General features: G+C 48.1%; 1 protein-coding gene across 1 annotated transcript in view; it reads right to left on the reverse strand.

Annotated features, from left to right (window-relative positions):
- Positions 1-10,199, reverse strand: part of LOC309595826 (vascular endothelial growth factor receptor kdr-like) — a 141,624-nt gene extending 131,425 nt beyond the window's left edge. Inside the window, exon 1 of the mRNA XM_082323206.1 lies at positions 9,365-10,199. Coding sequence (XP_082179332.1) covers positions 9,365-9,428 — 64 coding nt within the window. The 5' untranslated portion in view covers positions 9,429-10,199. The remainder of the gene's footprint in view (positions 1-9,364) is intronic.
- Between the last annotated feature and the right edge of the window lie 14,270 nt (positions 10,200-24,469).

Raw genomic sequence — 24,469 nt, forward strand, 5'->3', positions numbered from 1 at the left:
ATCCCAGGAGTCGGGCCGTACTGGGTCTTTGTTTTGACCTGCACTTCTCTTTCATTAGGACAGGGTGATATTGCCCAGCTTGACCCAGAGAATGAGGCTACCCGTGTTTATTTGACTTGGTGGGAAAGCCATGAGAAAACAGTTCAAATGCGAGCACAGCCTAGAAACTCCGGAGCAATTCCAAACCTATAAATACATCACACGCAGGACTTGGCTTATCTCCTTTCTGGACGAAGTCAGAACCTGATGTATCAGTGGATTAAGTAATAAAACCGTTAATGGGATCATTCGCGGCTTCACGGTCACAACTGGGCCTTACTTTCCCAGAGTCAATATATTTGGAATATCATTATATTTGGAAAAGCCATCGTTGAGTTGGATGATGAGCTGTGAGAAACACGCGGCTCTTTCAAAGTGAGATGGGCCAACTCCATTGAGATCACAGCCAGAGGAGGCTCTGCCCCAGGGAATCCCTCCCCACCGCCTGCTCCGCTCGGTTCATGCTGACATCGGATTCCGGGGATTAATTACTCTCCCTGGTAATTCCTATTGGGCCAAACCCCGTTCTCTTGCCTTAGCTGTTACTCCGTCCTTACTCAACAGAAAAATTGCCAAGACTGAAGGAAAGTTGTTTTAGGCATGAGAGGCAGAATGGGAACTCTAAAGCCAAAACAAATGTGAAGTGAGAACCTGCGCTGGCGCATTCAGGAACAGCAGCAGGGGCTGTTGTGCGGCCTCACGCAACTGGATGCTGCTGCGGTCTCGGTGCAGGGGCCACACACTGGCTTTCCTTCATCACAGCAAAGTAAGCAGGTTACTTAGCTTTCTCCCGGTGAGTTTTCACATCCAAAACAAATCGGGATTTTCCAGCAAGATCGGTAAAATCTCTACCTTTATAAAGCATGCAGCGAGAGAGCAGCTTTCAGTCAGTTCTTTTCTCACTCAGATTCTACCACAAAATATATAAACAACCATAATAAAATAAATCTTCTGGGGCACACAAAGGCAAATTCAGAGATAGGCTATTGTCTTCAGCCAAGCTACAGCTTTAAACCTGTGTAACTGAGAGCAAAGCTTGTCCCAAGTGCATGAACATGAAATGAGAATAATCCAGACATCATCCATTTATAGAGACAAAAATGTGGCAGGCCAAAAGGTTAGCTGATTCTCTCTGCTTCACACCATGTAATAGCTTAAATTGTGTTTAAAAGGTTCTCAGGGTGACATCATTGTTTAGATTCACTTGAATCACCCTTTAATTGTAACAGTACAAGACCCTTTTAACTAGCCAAATTTGCTATTGCGCTCTGTCCTGCCGTGCCATGCAGCAAGAGCTGATACAGCGGCCTTGCCTCCCGCACGCCCCGGAGGAGATGGGGGACAAGCATTTCTCCCCACACCTGGGCGCTGCATTGTTGTTTCTTCTGATATTCCTCATGGGCTAAGGAGCAAAGTAATACCTGTGCGTTTAATTAGTGGATGTTCATCAAGTCCTTCCCCTTCTCTTTGCAAATTAGCAATGACAGTGTTAATTCAGGAGCGATTCGGCAGTGAAAGGAGTGGGTACCCTTCCCTAAGCGGAGGTGGGGGATGTATCTAGTGACCCAGGGCTGGACAACACGGCACCCGTGGGATTTCTTTTTCTGCAAGGAAAGACAGAGACCCTGAGGTTTGCAACTGATAATCCACAGCGCTTTACTGTATCCCGCCTTTCAAACACAGGCGCATACGTCTTCCTGTTACGGGTCCTGGGCAATCTCTCCCAACAGCCCTTTCCTGCGCGAAGGCGTATCGCAATTCGGATTGCCCACCAGAAGGGCTTCCAAATGCCGCTATGTGGGCATGCGTTAGGCCCCTCGGGGAGCCGGCTTCAGGCAGCTGGAAGGACAAGCGAAGAGGCAGCGGGGGAAAAACACGTTTTATAACTCCTGGAGGACGCACAGTAGCAGGCATCTGTACATTAAAGGTCTGAAACACCGACCCCTGCGCAACCCGACCCAAAAGCTGGGGAAGTCCAGGCTCAGTATCAGCTTTCCGGGATGATCCCTATGGCTACAAAGGGCCAAAGTGAGCCCTTCTCAGTAACTGTGAGGGAATCGAGGATCCGGACTGGGATTCTGGGAGGCCCCACGCTCGCATCACCCGCTGCAGGCTTCTGGGGACAGGGAGGAAATTGCTTGAACTCCTAAATTATTGTATTCAGCACTGATTTCGGTTAATGAGATACGAGTTTAACAGCAAACAGGATGAATGCCTCACAGAATAGCTGCTCCTGTGTATTCGTGTGGAGTATCCCTATGCGCAGTCCCGTTTTACTCACAGCTATAGAGGAATAGGCAAAGTAGCCCCATGGTGGTTGGTGCTTTTCCTGCAAACTGACCTTAGTGTATCTGTAAGGAAGAATTCAAGGTGTGCAATTTCTGAGCTGCGGGCTCTAAGGAAGCAAACATTTTGGCTGAGGTGTTTTAGATTCATGGCGGTTTTGTAAAAAATGGAACAGGTAATGACTAGGTCAAGCTTCCTTGACCCTCAAATCAAGAACAATCCCAGCAGGGCTGAAAACTCCCCTCTCTACTTCCTTGGCAATCGTGTTCCCACAGTTCAGAAAAACACAGGAAGATCTAAGGAAACCTATGTGGAAATCCAGAAGACAAAGGCAAATGATCTGAAAATAGAAGGTTGGTCCCTATATTTCCTTTACATTCTGGGCCTGAGTTTAGTTTTTGGCTGAATTTTGAAATCTTGGGGACCATATGCTTTTGCCATTCCCCGCAGGGCACAAAGGAAAACTGCCTTGCTCAGCCTTTCATCATACAAAGGGTTAGACGAGGTTCTTTCCTTCTTAGACGAGGTTCTTCCCTTCTTGCTTGGTAACGTCAAGCACTCCTCCGGGCTAAAAGCTTTACTGCTCAGAGCCCCAGCAAAAGCCCTGAGCACCAGTTACACGCACAACGCGCGCTAGCTGTGACTCCTTCTGCGTTTCTAGGTATGGGGGGGAAGGCTTGCAAAAATTGCTTCTTGTAAAATTCACTACAGCAAGAAGGCTTAGTGCATCTGCTTGCAGAAAGCAAGAGATTCAGCCGCAGGGCTCAGGCAATCCCGCTCTGGCTTGCCAAAATCTCTGCACCAGGCACAATTTTAAAGGCAAAATTCATTTTGGTACAGGGAAGAGAGACTGTGCAGACTCCGGCTGAGAAATTCCTCTTGGCTTTTTCTAATGTAAAAATTCAAGGAATCCTGAGCCCTGAGGGGAGTTTAGGAGACATCCAGGAAAGGGGGGGAGAGCAGGAGAGGGATGTAGGATGTAGTGAGGACAAAAAGTATGTGCTGTAAAGACAGACTAATCCCAGGACTTGGAGATGAGGGTATTGGACTGCCTCAAAAGCAGTCCACAGACTTACTCGCTATCCATCAGAGTGCATAGCTGTATTACACTGTTAGTAACAGCCTAATACAAAAGTTAACAGCGTTTGCACAGGGCAGTAGCTCAGCTGCCCTTAGTTTGTGAATTCGCCGCTTATATTTCCAAAGCCTTTGAAAGCACGGAGCTGAGGCAGCCAGTGGGGTATATACAGTGTAACGCCAGCAATGGCGGCCATGCAGATGGCTGCAGGCCCTGCCTCAGCTACGGCAAAGATAAGCACCATCACACCAGCTTCAGCTCTGTGAAGTGGGGACTGGACTTGATCCAAGAGATTCTTTCTTGTTTTGTGTTATAGTTATTGGCGAATGCAGGAGATACGATCAGCTTGTGAAAGCAGTCACGAGATTTGCCTAGCTCAGTTCCGAGTTTACGTTAATCCCTGGTTTCAGGTGAGCTGGGGCTCCCCACGCAAGAGTGTTCAGCACTGGGGCTGCAAGGCGTTTGCACAGAATGGGCAGCCCTCGGTTCTGCGGTCGCAGCCTCCTGAGATCAGGCTCCCCACCTTCCCGGCGCCCTCCTCCTTCCCCAGGTGAGGAAGTGGCTCATGGACAAGCCTCTCAGGTCACACCTCGCATGCAGAAAACCTCGCTTCACATGATTTATTCTAATCTTGCCTCGCTTCTGATGATTGCAAGCTCTCTGCTGCTAAAGTTCTGCTCCCTGGGGCAAGCTTCAAGCATGCGCTTATATTAAATGCCATTTCCAGATAATAACCTTGGCAGGTTGATTTTGGCAGCTTCTACTATTTTCTCCGTGGCCTTAAAAAGAAAAAATTAAAGAAGTGCCTAACTTGGTGAGGAGATCAGTTCTCTATTACACACATTTTATGCCCGCTTATTTAGGTAGGCAGGATTTTTTGGTCGCTGTGACTGAGTACGGTCAGATGCTCTGAGGTGAGGACTGGAGGAACAGGAATGTCTTGATCGGCACTGAGAAGCCTTCGTGTCCCGTCAGTCATCTGAGCTGGTTTCTGAAGGAAAACACTAGGGACAGATCTATTTTGTTCCTAGCTGTTGTTTAGATATTCCAAACATCTTTTAATTACTTCCACTCATAATTCCCATTCCAGTGACATCAGGCCGGTTTAGAGAAGAAAGGAAAGTGGAGCAAGGCTGATCAGAGGAAACATCAAACTAAGCATGCGAAGTTCGGTGGGGCTGTGCTTCAGTGTCCTTTTCACACTCACTTTGAAAGTCAAATGCTGCCTCCTGGAAATTTCCTGTGTAGTTTTAAAAAATGCAGGTTGCTGCCGCTGCCCCCAAAACTGTTTTGCAATGTAAACTGAAAGCAGCTTCTCTGTTCATCCTGTCCTTTGCTGATGATCAAGTGACCCTTGCGGCACATGCTTTGCAAACGTCTTTGGAAGCAAAAGACCGAGTTTCATCTCTGAATGTATAGGCCATAGGGCAGATTTTCACCCTCCTTCAAACTCTGCTGGCAATTTGGAAGACAAACTTATGAAAAACACAGATCGCTACCACTGACTGTGCCTAGGAAATCTCCTGCGGTGGTTGGAAACCTTTTGCCCTTGTGCATAAACCTGCTAGCAACACAAATATTATATATTCAGCCCAACTTGACACATGACGTCAAACTGAAGTAGATTGAGCTATTGCTTTGTACAAATACTTCGTCATAACATGAACAGTTCAGAGAATGTATGAAAGGACAGAGATAACTCAAATGTACCTCGTTGCTCTTATTTAGATTGATACGGATTAGCAGACCAATGGGGAAATGTGTGTAGATAAATATTTTTTTTTAATTTCTTAAAGAAAATATGGTAAGTTCTTATAGCAGAAACCTTCAACAAACAATCTGGTTTGTATTCTCAGTATCCTTTTGGGTACAATGATGTTTTTTAGAAGTTCAGGGAGTATTCAGAAATACTTTACATTTTTTTCCTTGCCTTAAATAGATGAATTCATGTAAAGAGATTTCCAGTTGGTTTTGAGTGTGGCAGCTTCAGGCAGGGGGCTCATATATCACAATCTTTAAAAAGTCTTCTCTGCTTTTTATAACATTTTCCCACACTAAAGCAAATGTTTAGTAATAACACCAATTAAGAGACACATTTTTGGTTTACTAGAACTGATCAACAGCCCATATTTCCAGCTATCCAACCCTCAACTTCCCAGCACCGACTGCCTCAGAGAAAGGCAAAATACCCTTAACGCCTCTGATTCCGCAACCCTGCACCACCGAGCCCGCAGTCTTCCCGGCTGTGCGCATCCTAGTCGGCAAAGCCGGAGCTCCTGGAGCTTCTGGCTTAGCTACTGATACGTGGCATAGTTGAACTGTATATGGTAGCAAGCTACATTGCCCATCCTAGGACATTCGGTTTGGAGAAGAGGTTGCAAAATGAAACAAAAATTTTTCAGTTTCAAACTTGCTTTAATTTCAAAGGGATCAGGCAGGACCTAAGTTTTATTCTTCAGTCTTGTTAGTTTTCCAGGCTTAAATCACTGAAATTACTGAGCTTATTCCAATACCTGAGAAGTTATTTGGATTGCTCATATATTAAAAACTTTTTGATGATAATGTCAGGGGGTAAAAGATACTAAATTTTTCATGCAAGATATAAGGTGTTGCTAGTGTAAAAAATTCTCGGCACATTGTTTTTTAAAGGGCTGGTTTTTAACCAACCCGCTCCACACCTAAAACATGTGCCAGCTGCTGGCATCTGCACAATAATTGCTCCATCGAAAGTTTTGAGGAGAAAGATCCTAACTAGTGCTCTAAGGAGTTGAACATAAGCTGTGTAATAAGCAAAAAGAAAGTGGAAATTTAATGATACTTGTAGAACTGTCTTAGGAAATTTAAAGACGCATAAAATATTTTGAAGCTGTGTTTTATAATAAGGCAGGAAATTATTGGGATGATGTTGGCGTGGTCTCTTCCCCCTGCTGAACATCCACAAGGACTGAAAGCACCAAGGCAGTCAGGAGTTCTCTAAAGGAGACCGTCCTTTGATCTAGATGACTTTGGTGGCTACAGGTGACTCCTGTCCTCTGGCACCCAGGGCACACCTAGGCAGCCTTGGCAAGCGGCGGGGCAGCATGCAGAAGATAATGAGGCGGCGGTTGCAATCAGCTGTTGATACAGAAGGCGAGGGCACTCGGACTCCTTGGCTAAGGTGTGGTACAGGCTGAGAGAGCTTCCCCTCACTTGGGCGCCCGGGCAGCCCTGAGCAGGGAGGTATCCCGCGGAGGGAGCCCTGGGCTCTGCCCTCCCTCAGCACCGCAGGTACTGAATGTCTTTCACAGCCGTAAACTCTTCTATCTGCATTGCAGATGAAACTCTTTGGATTTGAATCAGAGTCAGCCTCTTCAGCGCAACGCGACTCTGCCTAATTTTGACCACAAAGATCCCAGAGAAGGTTTAACCTACAGCCTGCAGAATAGATCTGTGCCTCTCGTGCCTTGGGAGGTCAAACAAAGTTTCACTGGATTCATTGCTGGAGCTGAACTTTGAGGGAAAGGTGACTGAGGAGTTAATACCTCAATAACATCAGTGCTATCCAGAATCCTCAGACTTCCTGGCCCTGTTTCAGTTTGGCTCCCAGCCTAATTAGGGCACACAGAGACTACGCTAACATATCGTCTTTTCCTAATGATGGACAAAGGTCTGACATCCATAATGCTGCTTCCAAATCCATCAGCAGCCTTTGCTACAGGGACAGTCAGCGATGTGCCTGCCTTTATTTGCCAGAGGATGTGGACATGGCCTTCTCTCTGCCTTCTCTGTGCCTGGCACTGATGGAAAAGTGAATCTGGACCAAATTCCAAAGTTATTAGGACCAAAATTATTAGGAAAGTAACCTGGTAAGTAAGGACCCAAGTCAGCCCTGAAATGTGGGTAGCATCTCTAGCTAGGCTCTCACCCACCTCCTCAGTAACAACTGCACTATCATAGAACCATGGAATCGTTTAGGTTGGAAAAGACCCTTAAGATCATCGAGTCTAGCCGTTAACCCAGCACTGCCAAGCCCACCACTAAACCATGCCCCTAAGCACCGGGTCCACCCGTCTTTTAATACCTCCAGGGACGGGGACTCAGCCCCTTCCCTGGGCAGCCTGTTCAGTGCCTGTCAGCCCTTTCCGTGAAGAATTTTTTCCTAATACCCAACCCAAACCTGCCCTGGCGCAGCTTGAGGCCGTTCCCTCTCGTCCCATCGCTTGTTACTGGGGAGCAGAGACCGACCCCCCCGGCTCCAGCCTCCTTTCAGGTCGTTGTAGAGGCTATGCTCCACTTCATCCTGGAGCCTCAGGAATGGCAAGACACACTTTCTCCCTGCTGCCAAATACTTGTTATTATCTCTCTCTGATCCATGAAAGTCTGTGATGATTTATGCCTTCGTGAAAATCACTCTGGATTTCTGGTAATATGCCTTCTACGGGCAACTTTTCCAGAGTATTCAGCCGTTAAAGCTAACGTAGCACGCAGCTGGCTGCTCGCGCACGTGTCAGCCAGATGGAGCACATCACGGGAATTCTCCGAGGGCCGCGCGAGCTTCCTATGCCGCGCCAGGTGCAACTCAAGGTGTGGGTACCGGCGTCCGGCGCGGTGCCGGGCTGCCTTCTCTGCGGTGAACTTGGGCACTGCTGCCGCGGGTCGCCAGGGTTTCTGTGCTGGAGGGGCTCCTTCTTACCCGTACGGTTTGCTGCTGCAGTTTTTTGGGGAAAAGCTGGCCAAGCCCTTGGGAGCGCAATCTCGGGCTTAGCTGTTTATTCTGTAGGGAGCTGTGGGGAAGGTACTGGAGGGGATATGAGAAATTCACTGGGGCTAGTGCTTGCCAGTCAGTTCCTTTCTGCAGAAGGAATACATTAAATCCCTGAATGAATCCAAGACAATCAAGGACAGTGCTGCTTCACAGTGTTTCCAGAAGCTATCCTCTTGATATTAAACTATGAAAAGATTATAATATGCTAAAGAAGCAACAGCCTTGTGCTGTGAAATACATTCACTATCCAAAAAAAGAATCATCGTTACTGTCAGAAGGAATTCCCCAGTAAATAACAGACCATCTCCCTTACACAATTTGCAATGTCATGAATTAATAGCATGGTAATCCAGCGAAATCCTTATGCTTAATGAGATAATGAAAAGTCATACGGCAGATGGAAAAGCTCTTCTAAATCTCATTAACCTGCCTCTTGGCTTTTCTGATATCAGCGAAAATCGGGAGTAACTCCAGGGGGGAGAGTGCGTTTGCAGCAGGGTAAAATGAGAGCTGGAGAACAGGGAACCTAACCTAGCATCTGGGCTGAGAAGGGGAATGCAGTGGAGAAACATCACATGAATAAGAACTGAAATATCAAAGGGAAGGTAGGCATTTGCTTGCGATGTCTGTACCCACACAACTCTGACGTTAGCGCTGATCCCTCCCGAAGAGAGCAAGGGAGCCCGCGCGCCCTCCCGGCGCTGCGTGGAGCGCTCCCAGGCACGCCACAGCTCCTGCTTTTGAAGCCTTTTCTTCCTCAGGTCTGCTTCAAATGATCAAATGCGAGTTAAAACGCTCCCATGTCGGGGAGAGAAAGGCACACAGACGCGAGGGCCCGCAAGTTGCTATTTTTAACCAAGTGCCGAAACCTCAAGGGGATCAGGAGTGGGAAAAAAAAAATAGCGTCCTTTAAGTGCAATACACTTCAAGGAGATTTTTTTTTTTTTTTCCCCCCTGTAGATACAGCTTCCTTTATTTCCAAATCTCCTTTAAGGAAGCCTTGACCCCTTTGAGGTGTAAAACCTGAGATGCCCGCACCCGCCGTCGGTGGGTTTGGAGCACCGGGGGCGGAGGTGGGTTGCACCCCATGGGGCCGCTTGCGCCGGCGGGGGGGACGCGGAGAGCCGCGGGGGCTCTCCGCGTCCCCCCCGCCGGCCCGAGCGTCCCCTTAGCGCTCCCGGGAGAGAAGGAGAAACCCACGTGTGACCGTGTCTTACCGTGCATCAGGAGCAGCCCCTGAAGGGCATAGACAGCCAGGGCGGCGCTCGGCCTGGGGACCATCGCCGGTGTCGGTGCGGGTGGCTGCTATATCCCTTGCGAGGCACAGGAGGAGAAGTCCGCAAACGGGGACAAGTTTTCTTTCCAGCAACAAGTTTCTGAAAGGCTGCGGGCTGGAGCGGGAAGGGAGGGGAAGAACAAGGCGTGCAGAAGTTCCCACTTGTTGATTCCAGTTAAATTGTTCTTTCCATTCACTGCTTCATCCTTGGGCTGCAGATTTTGTTCTTCTTCCTTTTTTCTCAAAGTGCAAGTTTTTAGGCTTTTTTCCTCCCCCCCTTTTCACAATAATTTTATTCCTCGTTTCCCCCTGCTTTTCTAATCCATGGGGTGGCCGGGGCAGGGGAGCGTTACTCTGCCTGAGAAGAGCAGGCTCCCCAGCCCGCCTGGGTGCTGCAAAGTAACTCAAGGGGTTAAAAAGCAGAAGCAAAGCACCAGAAAAGTTTGGCAAAAAGTTTCCTCCAGTCAGTGAGTCGCTGTTCCGAGCAGTCCTTTGCCTGGAGTCTGGGATAAGGTGGCTGAACGGAAAAGCCTCCTCTTAGATGTATTTATCCAGGGAGGTGCAGGTGCTGCGGAGATCAGGAGGAAGAAAAAAAAACCTCTCAACTTCAGGGAGTTTTGCGAGAGGGAGCTTCCAGGTCCCCCGGGCTGGCTACCTGCCGGGGGGCACCCCGCGGCACCCGGGGCCGGCGGCTGGCAGGCAGCGGGGCTTGGGCATGGCCGGATCCCGCCTTAGGTGGTTCTCTCTCCCTTTTCCCCCACCCCTCTGGGCTTGGTTTGCTTTGGCTGGGAAGTTTGATGCGAGCCCGAGATTCTTTATAGGGACAGGGGAAAAAAAAAAAAAAAAAAAGGAGGAAGGAGAGACGTCACCAGCCGAGGCGAGGGGACTTCACTCTCTCTCTCCCTCCCTGTCATTTCGCAGAGCTCCTGGATTTCCTGTTGCTGCTGCTGCTGCCTGAGATGGGGCAAAGGAACGAAGCGAGCTGTGCCCCGCTGCCTCCCAGCATCGCCTGTCCCTGCAAAGCCGGAGCTGCGTGAGCATCAGGTGGCAACATCTTCCCCCGGTCCTGCCCCCGCTTCCCCCAGGGGTGGCCAGGGTGCCAGCATCCCCCTCCCGGCGCCGGGGCTCTCGGGGCTCCAGGGCAGAGGGAAGGGGAGCGCAGGGGGACACCACCTGAGAAGCAGGCTCTCTTTGCCCCCCTTCCCCTGGTTATTTCGCAGTTTGGGGTTCTCTTTATGCCTCTCAGTGTATCCTGCTGGAATGCCACCTCCGTCCTCCCTGCCCTGCTGCCTCCCTTGCGGCAGCCACCGCTGTGCATCTCTTGCTCTTGGGGCACAGAGAAAGTTGCTTGTTTGAATAGGACATTTTGGGTAACCCTAATGGCGTTATTATTTATATAGCACAGCTGCCTCCCTGATCTCTCATGGGTTTCTCATAGCAGCTGCTTCTGTGTCACCTGAGCATTATCTCCAGGCTCTCAGGTGCAGAAAAATCCACCCACACACGGAGGCTTCCAGCCTCTCCACGTACCTTCGCCCCTGCCATGCCAGGCAGGATTTCAGCAGGGTTGAGCACCCCACGATGGAGGGGACAGCGTGGTTTTGGCAGGGGATGCGCAGATGCTTCCCCTTTCCCTCCGCCCCGGGGGTGCAGAGGCTTTTGCTGGTTCAGGGCAGCTCCGTCAGCCGCAGATGCCTCCTGGGCCAGGGCAGCCTCAGCTGCAAGGGCCAGGAACGGCGCTTAGTGAGTGCCAGGCGTCCTGGGAGATGTCCCGGTGCAGGTAAGGGGCACTTCTGGAAATGCAGGCGGCACCCAGGTGGTGGGGAGGGAGCTATTCTGTGCCATTGCAATGCACACACCAGTTATATGGCTTTTAACGTACACAGACCACTACACTATGCTGATAATGTGGGAGTGGTGGAAGCTCTACAGCTGCCCACACAGGCCGTCATTCCCAGTAATGCCACAAGTGAGACGCTGGGGTTAAATGACCTATTGCAGCCTTACAGCAAAGCACCGGCAGTCCCCACGGCTGAATGATGGGGTTTGTTTGCATTTTTTTGTTACTCTTGCTCAATTCATCTTCAAAAGAAGAAGAGAAAGAAAGCAGGTGCATTAGACCTTATCCTGTGTGTATATCAAGGGTTTGAGTGAAACTGAACTGTGATCAGGGTATTACAAAGTTCTTCGTGCCCCTTTTTAGTATACTTCTAACTTCTTAATGCACATAACAAGTATGTACGCTACGTTAAAATGCACTAGAGCAAAGTGCGACATAGGTACGGTTCTGTGAGTTATAAATCCATCTGTTATTCTGCAAGGAAAATGGGCGCTTTTGAAGATCAGAATGGGTACCTGGTGTAGAAATGTCCCAAATTCAAACAATAAATTGAACACAGAATAACCTCAGATATTTCCAGTTGTATGAACAAGAAGCATCATTTCTCATGCACAGTGTTAAATCAGGAACACTTTTCTCGACATCACATGATGTCACCAGTTAATGCTAATTTTCATATAAATGCCCAGATCATTCTTAAGACAACAAATGCATTTTCTATGCCTAAAATTAATTTTTAGAACATACAACTTCCCCCAGATCTGTGGTGTAGTAACGGACTTCTACATAGTTATGGATAATAGTAAAGACCAGTCTTATAGGAAGCTTAATTATAGAGCTGTAGTTCGCTTTTGATTTACAGGGAGGTGTTTAAGAATTCGCTGGAGGTTACTGACATGTTAGTCATGTTGTGTTTGTGTAATGTTGCTAGCAAATCATGTTGTGTTTGTGTAATGCCCCAGATAATCTTTTATCTGTTGATAAACTTAATTGATCTTTTAATTGGGACTAAATGCCTATAGTGTGTAGTTTCACAAGGAAATCGGTGTGAGAACCTGGCCAAACGGTCCTGGGAACTATTTTTAATTCTTTATTTTCTCCCTCAAAATATGCAAAATCAAAAAAACGGTTGTAAGAATGGCACGTTTTGTTCCTGAGCATCTTCGTGGGCCTGCAGCAACCTGTTAGAGCTCCTCCAAAGCATAGCAGACTTCCCTAACCCAGCAGCATGTTCTGTTGGTACAGATGGGAAAAGCGATTTGCGAACCGGCCTAGAACCTCTTCGTAATAGTACAACTTGTTTTGCCGTGACAATTATTCCATCTGAGGAATTAAAAGCTCCGTACTAATATTAACAAATACCTTAGCCTCGCAATACTCGTGGGAATTGAAGTAGGGCTAGAAAAGGTCATTTCACTTCCTAATGAAATGCTTTTAGCATTGCAAAGGCACCTGGCAGCTCTATCGGTACGACCATAACTAAATAAAGTAGTAATAACAAGGAAGTGAAGATTGCTGTGCCTGGTGGAAATACTGGACAACTGGGATGGAAAGCAATAACCTGTAGGAATTTGGCCAGGATGTCAGGGTTGTGGCCTCGTGCACCGTGAAGCGCCAGGACCAAGCAGTGCAGTTTTGCAGGACCAAGGCAGCGTAGTCTATGAGACCCGCACCGACTGGGGACTGGCCACGCCACTTGCCTGGCCATCCCTTGGAGTATCTTCCATCCTTTATGGCATTGGCCTGACATAGAGGTTTACATGAGTTATTCCCTTTTACCAGCTTGGCAGGGGACGATACCGGAGCTGGGAACTCCTTCGCTTTGTCTTGCTCCTCTGTTGGTGCTCATCGTAAGCAAGCTTGTAGCTAGGAAGCGCAGCAGAGGGAACGGCTGTTGATCAGAGCAGGGCCTGGAGTTGCATCCTCCGCTGCGTGCTGTGTTTAGCCTTGGCCAAAGGTAAAATGTATCTAACCTAAACGTAGCTGTCCAAACGGTAGGTGTCTAATCTGGGCTAGTTATCTAGGCTGCCCTGCTTAGTGACTGCAAAAAGAGGCTCTTCTGACTCATCCCATCTCTGCAAACCTCTGTTTTACAAACCTTCTTTGGCAGGTGCCTGTTTGCCTCCCCCAACAACAGCAGAGGGAAGAGACAAGTTTAGCCTATCAGCCTAAATTTTAGATGGCTAATTCTGCCCTGTGTCTTCAGGTAGAGGCACTTTGACGTAAAGACAGCCGCTTGACGGAGACAGTCCTGACCAGAGGCATGTTCTGCAAAATGGAGTTATTCTCCAAAGCAGCTCCTGCCCTTTCAGTTGGAGAGAGCCGATATTCACCGCTGTGTGCTGTGCTAGTGAGTGCTGGCTGGGGCTTCCAGAGCTGAGCTTTGCCTGCAGAAAGAGAAGCAAGCAGAACATGGCAGTGGATTGAAAGACATTTTTCTGTGCTAGTGATCTTTGGTAGGAGAGGAGAAGGGTAGTGACTACCTTTAAGGACAGTGAGTTGGCAGGCCCATAGATGTTCCCTGCAGTGTGCTGCATCAAGGAGTTCTTTATCATTTTCCTGAGAGGACGTAGAGCGCTTTTTGGATGGACAGCTTTCCATGTCCTGTAAATTCAAACCCCCAGAAGAGGTGGTGGAAACAGGCAGGACATTGCAAATGTGCCTTGCACTTTACTGTGCTCTTCTGGGATAAAACAGTGCACGTCCCATGAAGTCGGTTATTATTTATTTGACGTATAGGGCGCCTTGGAGGCATATGCTGACCTCCAAGACAGGCAAGGTGCTGGCTACATGTGGGTCCCTAAGCCAGTAAACAGAAGCAAAGCCATCGCTTCCTCGGGTACGCAGTCCATCCCCAGTGCCACATCCCCTCACGCAGACGGCAGCAATTGCCCACGGTAGCTGCCCTCATCCTGAGGAGCGCGGCAGGGCCATCGCTGGGTGTGCCTCTCCGCATCTGGTCAGGCCGTCTTTTATGCACACACATCCCGTGGTCCCTTGGGGATCGAAAGAGGAGTTAACGTTGGCAGTCTGTGAGCAAACAGGGTGGGGAACTTTTTGATGAAAATATTTTTCATTGGAAAATGGCATGTTATCAAACCAGAAGCCTTCTGTGGGAAGTCTCAGTTTGGAATAACTTCTGCTAGGGATGCAGTTTCTAGGGAAAGAAAGCACCATCCCAGCCTTGCCTGCAACTTGGTGATCGCCTGCGTGTGCAAGGCCTGGTTTCAAGCCACTAGCCTGAATTAGGTCAGAAAACTGTCCTCTCATGTCTTGCGGGAGTCCTCTGTTCAGCAAGTCCATTGGCTGTCCTTTGGCTCTTTCATTCACCTTCTTGCAGACATGTTTGCTTACCTTTTCCTTTGTTTTGAAAAAAAAAACCAGAAAAAAAGGCTTCAAGAAAACCCCATTTGACTCAAACGCAGAATGGGAACAAACTGTTTCCCTAGCTGGGAAAAACATTTCCTGCACGGCTTTGTTCAAATATACAGCAGTACGCAGGCGAGTAGAAGCCGAATAGCAAGAGATGTGGGGCCAGCAGAGCCATGGGCACGTTTCTGATGACTTGCTGCTCCTCTGTGGGATGGCAGCTTCGGATGGGAGGAGAGGAAGCACGCACAGGCATTAAGAGAGTCTCTGTGCAACTCTCTTCTTTATACAAGAAGGGGAAACAAGACAAGGAAGGGTTTAATGAATCATCCGAAGCCACAAAGCAAAGCTGGAAGAGGCCTGTCAGTCACTTTTCACAACAACAACAACGAAGCAAAAGTATGAGTAACGTAATATACTGCAAGCAATTTTATTTTTGTTAAAAAACTGAAGAATGAGGAGTTTTCCTCTGGTGTGACCTTTCATCCATCCCTGCCTAGCATCCTAGCAGGCTCTTCCCTCGCTGCCCAGTTGAGGCTTGTCTCTGCCCGCACCCGCTGCCGTCCGAGCCCCGGTCCCAGCCTGCCCTTCCCTCACGCAATCCTTCTTGCACTTGCACTGGTGCAAAAACGTGGGGACCTGCCTGAAAATCTTCTTAAACACCTGTGTTCAGACACCAGAGGAAAGCAGAACATTTCATCCTTTTGCTGGAAACATGGGAGATTAAAGGATAAAGATTACTTACCTCCCATTACACGGTGCTTTGAACTGTAGTCTGTTTTTTTAAACTTTAACATGGGGGAAATGTGTGATGTTCCATCTCTTTGTGTTTCCTCTCTGAGGTTGTTTTTGAGCATCTCCTTGTAGCTGTTTGACTCAAATCCTTTATAACTGAGGCTGCCTGGGGAGATCCTTACAGTTTATAAATATAATCTAGGCCTTGGGCCCGTACGGCTCTTAGGAAGAATTAACTGGTTTGGAGCAGTAGACAGACTTCTGAGCCAAAAATACAAAACAAGAGAAATGTTAAGGAAAATAAATAGCCATCAACAAAAGGAGACAGGCATGGGGTTTGATCACTGTTTTGTTCTGCTAGAGTCTGTGGCAGAAAGACAAAAATATCCACCTAATGAGGGAGAAATTCATGAGCCAGGTTTCATCCAGACACAGCATTTGAGGTAAGAAAAGTATTCCATCCCTTTGAGGTACCTTCATCCAGATCATCTCCCTGCAGTGACCTTCCTCCATCAGAGGCCAGATTTCATGTGAAAGATTTTCCTTCGCCAGAATACGAACTTCAAAGTGTGAGAAAAATGGGTTCCATCCAGCTGTAGGTCTCAGAGTGAGCGACCAAGAATGCTCGTTTTATTTATTTTTCTTTGGATTCCAATTCCCTCTTTCTCTCTCGTTGGGGATAAAGCAGGATTTTCTTGCCACTAAGACTGAGGATGAGAAACACGGTTCACGTCCGTGTACTCTGCAGACGTTCCCTTTATGCTGAAGGTTTCTGCTCACGTCTCCAAAGCACGATCACCAGTTAGAACTGTCTGCTTCAAATCACTGGAGTGGAGGGAGAGAAGCCTTAGAGGAAGAAAAAGCACAGATAGGCCTTGACAGTGGCAAGACAGAAAAAACACTAGCGATTGCAGAGCACTCACATTAATCAAGACACTAGCCACATCGATCACGAAAGTGTTAGGGTTAATTCAACAGATAGCGCAAGGCTGGAATCCGCTACTGTGAGCTTTTTAACTTGGTACCAGAGGGGCACCGTGCCCCAGTTTATTGCTGAAGTCTTAAAATGTACCAATGCTTAGTCCAAAGATTTTGGAAAGCTGTGTTATAAATGCTGCATCCCACCCCAGCCTTCCCCTCCTCGTGCTGCCTAGTGCAAACTGCGGTGGGAGTGCTGGATCAGCCCGTACTGGCCTATTTTCTCACCCCGTTTGCTACCTTTTAGTGATTGCAGAGACCATAGAGCAGGATCTGGAGCAATGTGAGATGTTCCCTTCAGCGCTGACCTGGAAGGCCAGCGGGGAGAGGCCAGGACAGCCCCAGATGTCCCTCTCGCCATCCAGCAAAGCTGCACAATCCAGCCGTCAGCCGGAGAGCGTGTGATAATCTTGCAGTGATGTGAGTGTCATTAATCACGACGCTATTTTTTCTTCCTGTTGCATGTGCTAGAAGAATATGCTCAGCACTCCTTTCATTGAGCTGCCACCTTTCTGTTAGATTTCACAAGTAAATGCGTCTTGTTTCCATAGGACGAGCATTGAGATTATCGCTGGTTACACTAGCTCCAAAGTAAACCAGAGCGAGCTACATGACTCAGTGCAGCCAAGCCTGTGAGGCAAAAATAGCAGGCTGGTGTGCTGAGATGATGGAGAGAATCAAAGAGACACTGTGTACCAAAATTAAAATGTCTGCAAATGAGCTTTCAGCCCATGCAGAGCCAAAAGAAATGTTTCTTCCATGGACTTACTTATTTTTGAAATCTGAAAGGAAGCAGTTGCTAAAGACAAGTGGACATTGTGCTGAAGGTTTTGAACGAGACATGGTGGCACAAAGACACCGATAGTGAAACTGCCATCACTGATCTTCATTGTCCAAGCCAAGAGGGACTGGAAAAATCTTGAGCTGAAGCCAATAGAAGTGAATAGAAGTGAATGGGAAGATTCCCACTGCCTTTAATGAGTTTTGGCTCTGAACCTAGATGAAGAAACGTAACTAGCAATGAATAAAATAGATTCTAAAAATCCTTTCACCTACCACCAGAGCGGTTTTAGTAAAACGACAAAGGGAATCTATTTACAATGCAGTATTTTTCAAAAGGTGGCTATGTCCCATATCATTGAATAAAAAATCTAAGCTTCGCGCATCGTCCGTGCGTAGGTCAGCAGCGGCAGCCGTCAGGCTGGAGTCTCAGAGCAGAAAACCCGAACCTGTCCTGGCTCCCCCGGCAGAAAGCCTCTCTTCCACCAGCCAGCACGCTAGCACCTTTGGCGTCCTCTCTCCGCGGCCAGCCGCCGCTGCCTGGGAAGGATGAGGCGTCACACTGAACAGGACGGAGGGCCGCCGTGGATATACACAGAAAGCGCTTCAAGAAAATAAGCACCTGCCTCAAGGCTGCGGTGTGTCCTTCTTATGACCGAATGCCTTGGGTAAGCCTTGGGGCACTGCGAAAACAAGAGTCATTGGCCCAGTTCATTGTAAGATTAAGGGAGGAGGTGCAGAGGGAGCTTATAGGAGGACAGCAGGACAGTTTCATCTCTCTGTCCAGTTCCTGCTCACCCCGGGGGGTGGGTGTTGAAGGAAAGCAGAAGAAATATTTCATATTTGTTCATCGTCTATGCTTCCAATAGAATCCAACCTTGGGAGACCATGATGGCTTTTACAGGCAGGCAGGCTTGGATGTAAGAGTCTTTCTCAGCAAGGTCACCGAGTGAGTCAGCGCGAGGCCAGGAATAGCGCTCAGGACCAGCACGTCTGAGCGGCTGTGTGGAGCTGGAGACAACAGGCTCTCCTTTGTCTCCCGGGAGTCACCACCCCGGCCAGGGAGCCCTGCTCAGGCCCTTGGTTCAGCACAGTCCGTGCCATGAATTTCAGAGATAAAGTAGACACTTCTTGGATGCTGTTTCCTGTAAAAAAAAGAAAAAAGCTAGCAAGACCTCGCCGTTCTCAGCGACTGCATCCTGCTGTTTTGCCTGTAAATGAAGGCAGATATGTCCTTCCTCTTTGGTGCTCTTCCTTCTCCAAGTTTCTCCATTATCGGTCTCTTAAACTCAGTGGGACGTCAGACATTAGACAGGAGTGATCTGCTCGTCAGGGCGTTAGCCTCCGGTTCAATAGCGTGATTCAAACCGCTCCTCCGCCAAAGCCCACCGTACGTTCCTGCAAAAGTCACTTGATGTCTCTGTCTTTCCGCTCCTCATCTGTAAAGCTGGGTTAAGTCTATATCCCAAAAACACAGGGGTCTCGTAAAAACTGTGCTCCAGACTCTGCAGTACCACCCGCTGTCGAGTACTGTAGTTATCCTGACCAAGGAGTCCCAGCCTGGCAAGACACTAGATTTACCAGCGAGGTGGGAATGTGCTTCGGGGTTAAATGGGAGAAGGATGCCACTGCAGCCTCCCATGGTACCACGGCTTGGGGATGGGGCTGACTGGTCCTGGCAAGAGAACTGAAGCTGCGGTGCTGTAAAGCCCGTATCCCACGTCGGTTCTGCTGGTTTCTGCCCATAATGTTCAGTACCGGGTGAACCTCACAAGTGAAAAAAAATGCTGCTCCTCCTTTTTAAATACAACAAAACTTTGTGTTTTCTGGAGGCCCAGCACCTGCCGTCTCATGGCCTGTTTACTAACATTTAAAGAACAAAGCAGTTATTTTTTAAAAGCCTTAATATCTCTGGCAATGCCACAAGGCTCTTTTGTACAGCGGTTCTTTGTCTTCTGGGCATCAGGAAGAATGAAAATACTGCAGAGATTTCGTACACTAAACAACAGAGGTGGGAATAGCAAGGGCTTTCCAGAGGAAAAACAAGGATTTAAAAATCAGCAAGGTGGGCTCTGAAGACTAACTTGTGCATTTCTCATCTCTGCTTCTCTCTCTTATCATTTCTTTGTACAAGTACTTGTCTTAGTCTCTTGGCTGGGTATTTGGCAATTAGGATTGAGATCTCTAATCACAGCAACCTTTTTAGTTGTGTCTAAGGTAGTACTTTCTTCAGATGAGGGTTAAGCTCACATTCTGTTTTAAAAATGCAACCAAAACACGAAACTGCTGCTTAATCTTTTTTCTCTTAGCTTTAAGCTCCTTGAGCCAGACTTGCTCCATTTCTCCATGCAGTACAGCATCCACAGTGACTGCTGGAGAAATTGCCATCTGCAGCTAACTGCACATCTGCCCTGAAGCTGTGCGTCTCTTGTTACTCCAGGTTTGTGGCAAGTTAGCAGGTCACAGAAAACCTTCTCTTCTTCTCCAGAGTCCAGGGACATCCTCAGATTTATTGCCCCTCGCTACTGGCTTGATCCAAGATGGGAGCGCTTGGCGTGAAGGCAGGTTGTGCTGCTGCAGCAGCGGCGATGCTGCGCAGAGGAGCTTGCCTGGGAGGCTTCGGCCATTTCACAAGGAGGGACCGAAGGAGAGCTCCACTGGGACCGCGCTGGGCTTGCCTCAGTCCAGACTCAGATTTCAAAAAAAAAATAAGGACCAAATCTCTCAAAAAAAGTTGGGAAGGAGGGAAGGAATTGCACTTCTCTCTGTCCACACAGTGTGTCACCCTTACTCCATGTCGTTGTGCACTCATATAACATTCCTCCGGGATCATAAATGACTTTTAAAGGAGCAAACTTCAGTCCAAACTTACTCACAGTCCATAAACTGACACTGTGCAGGTGAAATGGGGATTTTACTGGTGGCATCGTTAGCCTGCAGAAGGATTAAGCTAGCAGCTTCTTTTGAAGGAGGAGGCAGCTTTGGGAAATGAGCCGCTGAGGTATCCTGCCAGCACCAATGGGTGGATGGGGGTGTTGCAAGGCCAAGAGCTGCCTCTTCCTTCCCAGCATTATCCCAGAGCGCTAAGGAAAACAGCTGTCCTTTCAGTCTTTCCTTCAGGATTCGACCAAGCTTCCTATACCCACCTGCCGAATGCTGCTTGCTGGAGCACGAACACAGGCAACGGAGCCTCTTTAGAAAGATTTGACTGTTGCTTTCACATCAGCCAAAGGCAAAAAGACTTTCTAACTCTCGTTTCTCCCGCAGCTCCCCATCGCCTCATCACACGTTTTCAGGTCTTCCCCTCAGCTCTCCTGCATCTCATTCAGCCATACCATTTTGTCTTCCTTCATCCACTTTTGCATGATGAAGCCCTTCAGGTCCTCCCAGCTCTTTCTGAGTCAGGCTGACCTCTCACAGCGACCCTTCTGCTTCCCCTTTGTCACCAGCCTGTGCACCTCCCACCCCACCAGCTCCTCGGCCGCTTTCCTGCTGCAGCATGGCCCTGATCTGTCTTCACAGCCCGTCCTACCCCCTCCGCCTTTCTCGTGGTGTTACTGGTAGTGCTGTACTTTCACCCTCCTCGCTTGTTTGAACAGTGATGCCACATGTCCGTGCCTAGCTACCGTGCTGTCCCAGGCACTGTGCGTCCCTGCACAGTGCCACTATTGCTCTGTGCTCCTTGGTTTCATCACAAGCAAGCTGAAGCCATTGCGCTATTCTGCGTTTGACGTGTGCTACAACACCCGGCTCCAGGGAGCAGCAGGTTTGACCCGGGGCAAACTGGAGGGAACGTACTTCTTTTGGCAATAATATCACTCCCACTTTCCTTGATGAAGTAGTGATGATAGTTCGTGTGGAAAGAGGCAAGGTGCGGGATTTGAAAATTGCAACGTGCCTCCTTTCCAAGGAGACGTGTAATTGTGCTGGAGGTGTACCTGCGGGGGTAGGAGTCGGCACATCGCTCTGTTCCCCAGCTACGCTGCCTCTGTTACTCCATTTCAGCGGGTTTTTGTTACTCTCTCAGAGGTACTTTGCAGTGGTCTCAGCAACCCATGACTTTCAGTGGGACTATTTCAGCAATAAGGGACCAATCAAAATGCATAAAGGTAGCAGAATCTGGCAGATGGAAACTGATACAGAGATGTAACAAAGAGCGCTTCAGAAGGTACTTTCTGCCAATTTTATGCACTGTATTAAAATTTAATAGGCATGAAACCACCAAGGTTCTGTAGAAATCTAACACTTTTATATAAATTGTTTAAAAATATATAAGCTGCATCTTCTGTTATTGGCAAAATCAGTCGAGCTATGCTGATACGCTCCGTCTGTCTTTCTGCGCCATATAATTGAGTAACAAATGAGTTGTCTGCCATAGATCGTTGGAGTATGGTCACGAATTGTAGACTGACATTATTAGCCTGTGTTAAAGCATATAGCATTCTTCTAGAGAGTTTTTCCTTTAGTCCCATGAACATCAAAATAATGCTACAGCTTGATGGCTGAATAATAGCATCTTTCAAATCCCTTCTCCTAGCCCCGGAAACCCGAGCTGAAGTTTAGATGTCCCTTTGACAAGTAATGTCATGACATTCATACAGCTCTGATATTAACCCAATTCTGTGTGATTTGACTGTTCTTTGTCCTCTTCCTTGAGTCAAGAAAGCAATGCCCCTGAATGACAAGGAAAATGTCCCGGGGTCAGCTGCTAATACTTGCTTTTTGCCATCCTCTTTGGCAGTAGCTTATTACAAGCGTTGGCCTGGACAGCAATAGATTTTGCAATAGTTTGCAGTGTTATGGTGATAAAGAATTATTTACTGCTTCAATCTCATAGCAATGTTGATGTCACTCCTCCACCCCCTCCAAACAAAAAAGCAAGATAGGGAAAATGGTCTAGAAAAGGAGAGAAAACACGGATCTCATTTTAATAGCGAGTGTCCACTGACCGCTTCCCCTGGGTAAGCATCTTGGCTTCCTCCTTTCCCCAGGCCACGTCCCTCTGGCAGCTATGGCAGTTGCTTACATTGAAAACTCATGTTATTCAGTAACAGTCCTAGCTTCTTTTAATGCAGTTTCCCAGCTGGAAATCAGGAGGAGAGCCAACAGCACGGGAGCAGCCAGCTCCCCGTGCGCCTCCAGCAGCCGGCCCGCACACCATAGCGCGGGGCTGCTGCCACGGCTCCAAAGGCCGTGCTGCTCTGAGCGGACAGCCTGCACCTCTTCTCTTTGGCCTCCGACGTTCCTTCTGCTTTCGCACAGGAGGGGGAAGAGAGGCAGGTTTCAGACCTGCGGGATGCTCGCCTGCGGACGCTTGCAGAGAGGCGGTGCGTATCTAAGGGTGCTAGTGAGAAATAAGGGTCAGCTGGGAACAGCACGAAGGGATGGCTGCGGGAGAAGCAGCTTCCTGCAATGTTCTCCGTTTAGCACAAAAGCATTTAAGAACATAAGACCATCCATAGTACATCATATCAAAGGTTCATCTACTCCATCATCCTGTCTGACAGTGGCTCGAATTGGAGGCATTTAAGAAGGCAGCGAGGAAATAGTCTTTTCCAGGATTAATTTCCCAGCCTGCAACCATCTGGGCACATGCTGACTGAGAGGTGGTGTCTTTCTGCTTAATAACTCTTGGTGGCTTTGCCTTCTATGACCTTAACCACTCTTTTCTTGAGGGCATGTACGCTTTTAATATCCACAGCGAGGTTCTCCACAGCCTGTCTGCAACGTGCATGCAGGAACACCTCCTTTGCCTTCTTTTCAGCATCCCACCTGCCAGCTTCACTTACTGCTCCCCAAGCGTCTCAGTGCAGCTCTTGTTGCCTCTTCGCCCTCCTCGTGGCACTCCCATGATTTTACAGACCTACATCGTTCCCTCCCTCCCCCAGTTACCTGTTTTTCAGACTGGAAACTCTCAGTTTGCTCAGCCAGTCTTGCCATTGAAGCTGTTCCATATCACCTTAAGTGTTTTAACCTTTTCCAATGGAGATCAGTCCCTAACTTCATGCTAATAAAAGAAGCAATAACTTCCTCTGCACCTGTGGAACGAAAAGCCCTGAGGAGTGATGGAGCAGGCCAAGTCTGCAGAAACGGGAGTCGGTTGAGATGTGGAAGGTTTTGGCCCCCATAAACCCACAATATATTCTAGGAGAACTGTAGAGAGTTTCCCATCAGCCAAGAAAAAAGAGAAGCAAAGCAGAGAGTGCTCTTGAAACTGTTTGGGAAACATAGGGAGCCTTTCTGAGACAGATTTCCCAAGTGTCTGAGTCTGTTTACTTCTGTGCTCGGTTCAGGTTTTGTCTTCGCCCACGCTCGCACTTTGTGCTGGGTTCTCACCAGAAGGCTTTAAGAAGCCGCCTGTGCATGAGACCCCCGAACGAAGACCATAACCATATTCAGAAACCATCTCCCCTGCCTGCAGCCCTGCAGATTTCGTTCTCTCTTTCCCTTCTTACAACTGACCTGGGTAACTTTCCCCCAGACGGCAGTGATTTTAGGGTTCCTCCATGCTAAGAAGCTCAACCTGAGATGCCTTAGAGGGGAGCTAATCATAAAGATGATGTTTATCTCTTTCTCATCCTTTTAAAAAGTCCCGAGCTGAGCATGTAAATTCACACAGTTAAATCCCAGCCACAGACTGGGATGAGCCCGCAGTCTTGATATGGAAGTCACGAAGGACATCTCACCCTCTGTTCTTGCATGATCCGACAGTTAAAAGCAATGCTACAGATGATTTGATCATTTCTCTTTTCGGCTGCCTGTGGTCTATTGCCACGTGTTGTCTCTGATGTGACAGAGGCCCTGAGAGCCATTATATGGCAAACTCCAGGGAAAATGGGAAAGCTGCTTATTTTTCTTGGCATAGGAATGATTGTTCTGGCCAAGCTGAGTCCAGTTTTGTGTGTGTTTATGTTACACTTTATTATTTGCATGGCTAGCCTGGTATGGGGTTCAGGGGCTGGTGGTTTTGTGATTTGTACAACCCTTGCTCTGTCCGCCTTTGCTGTCCTCCGCTGGAGTTGTGGCCGTTTCCTTTTTTATTACCACTTCCTCCTGAGGGAGCCGTAATTTATGGTCAGAGGTTAACCTCATTTGCTGAAGCATCCAGCTTCGATGCCAATAGATCTATAAAAATGGAGAATGGGGACGAGGAGATGGGAAATAAATAAAAAGATATTCTTCAAATGACATACACAGCCGTTCTTGTTGAGACACAGAAACAAAGGAATTTCTGTAACGGCTGAGATCAATATCAAATCCCGTGTTCTGCCGTTGTCACTGTATTGTAGCGATACTTTGGAGAAAAGGACAGCTCCATTAAGTAAAAATTGTGGAGCCAACTGC

The sequence above is a fragment of the Platalea leucorodia genome, assembly GCF_965183815.1.
Source record: "Platalea leucorodia genome assembly, chromosome: 10".
NCBI lineage: Eukaryota > Metazoa > Chordata > Aves > Pelecaniformes > Threskiornithidae > Platalea > Platalea leucorodia.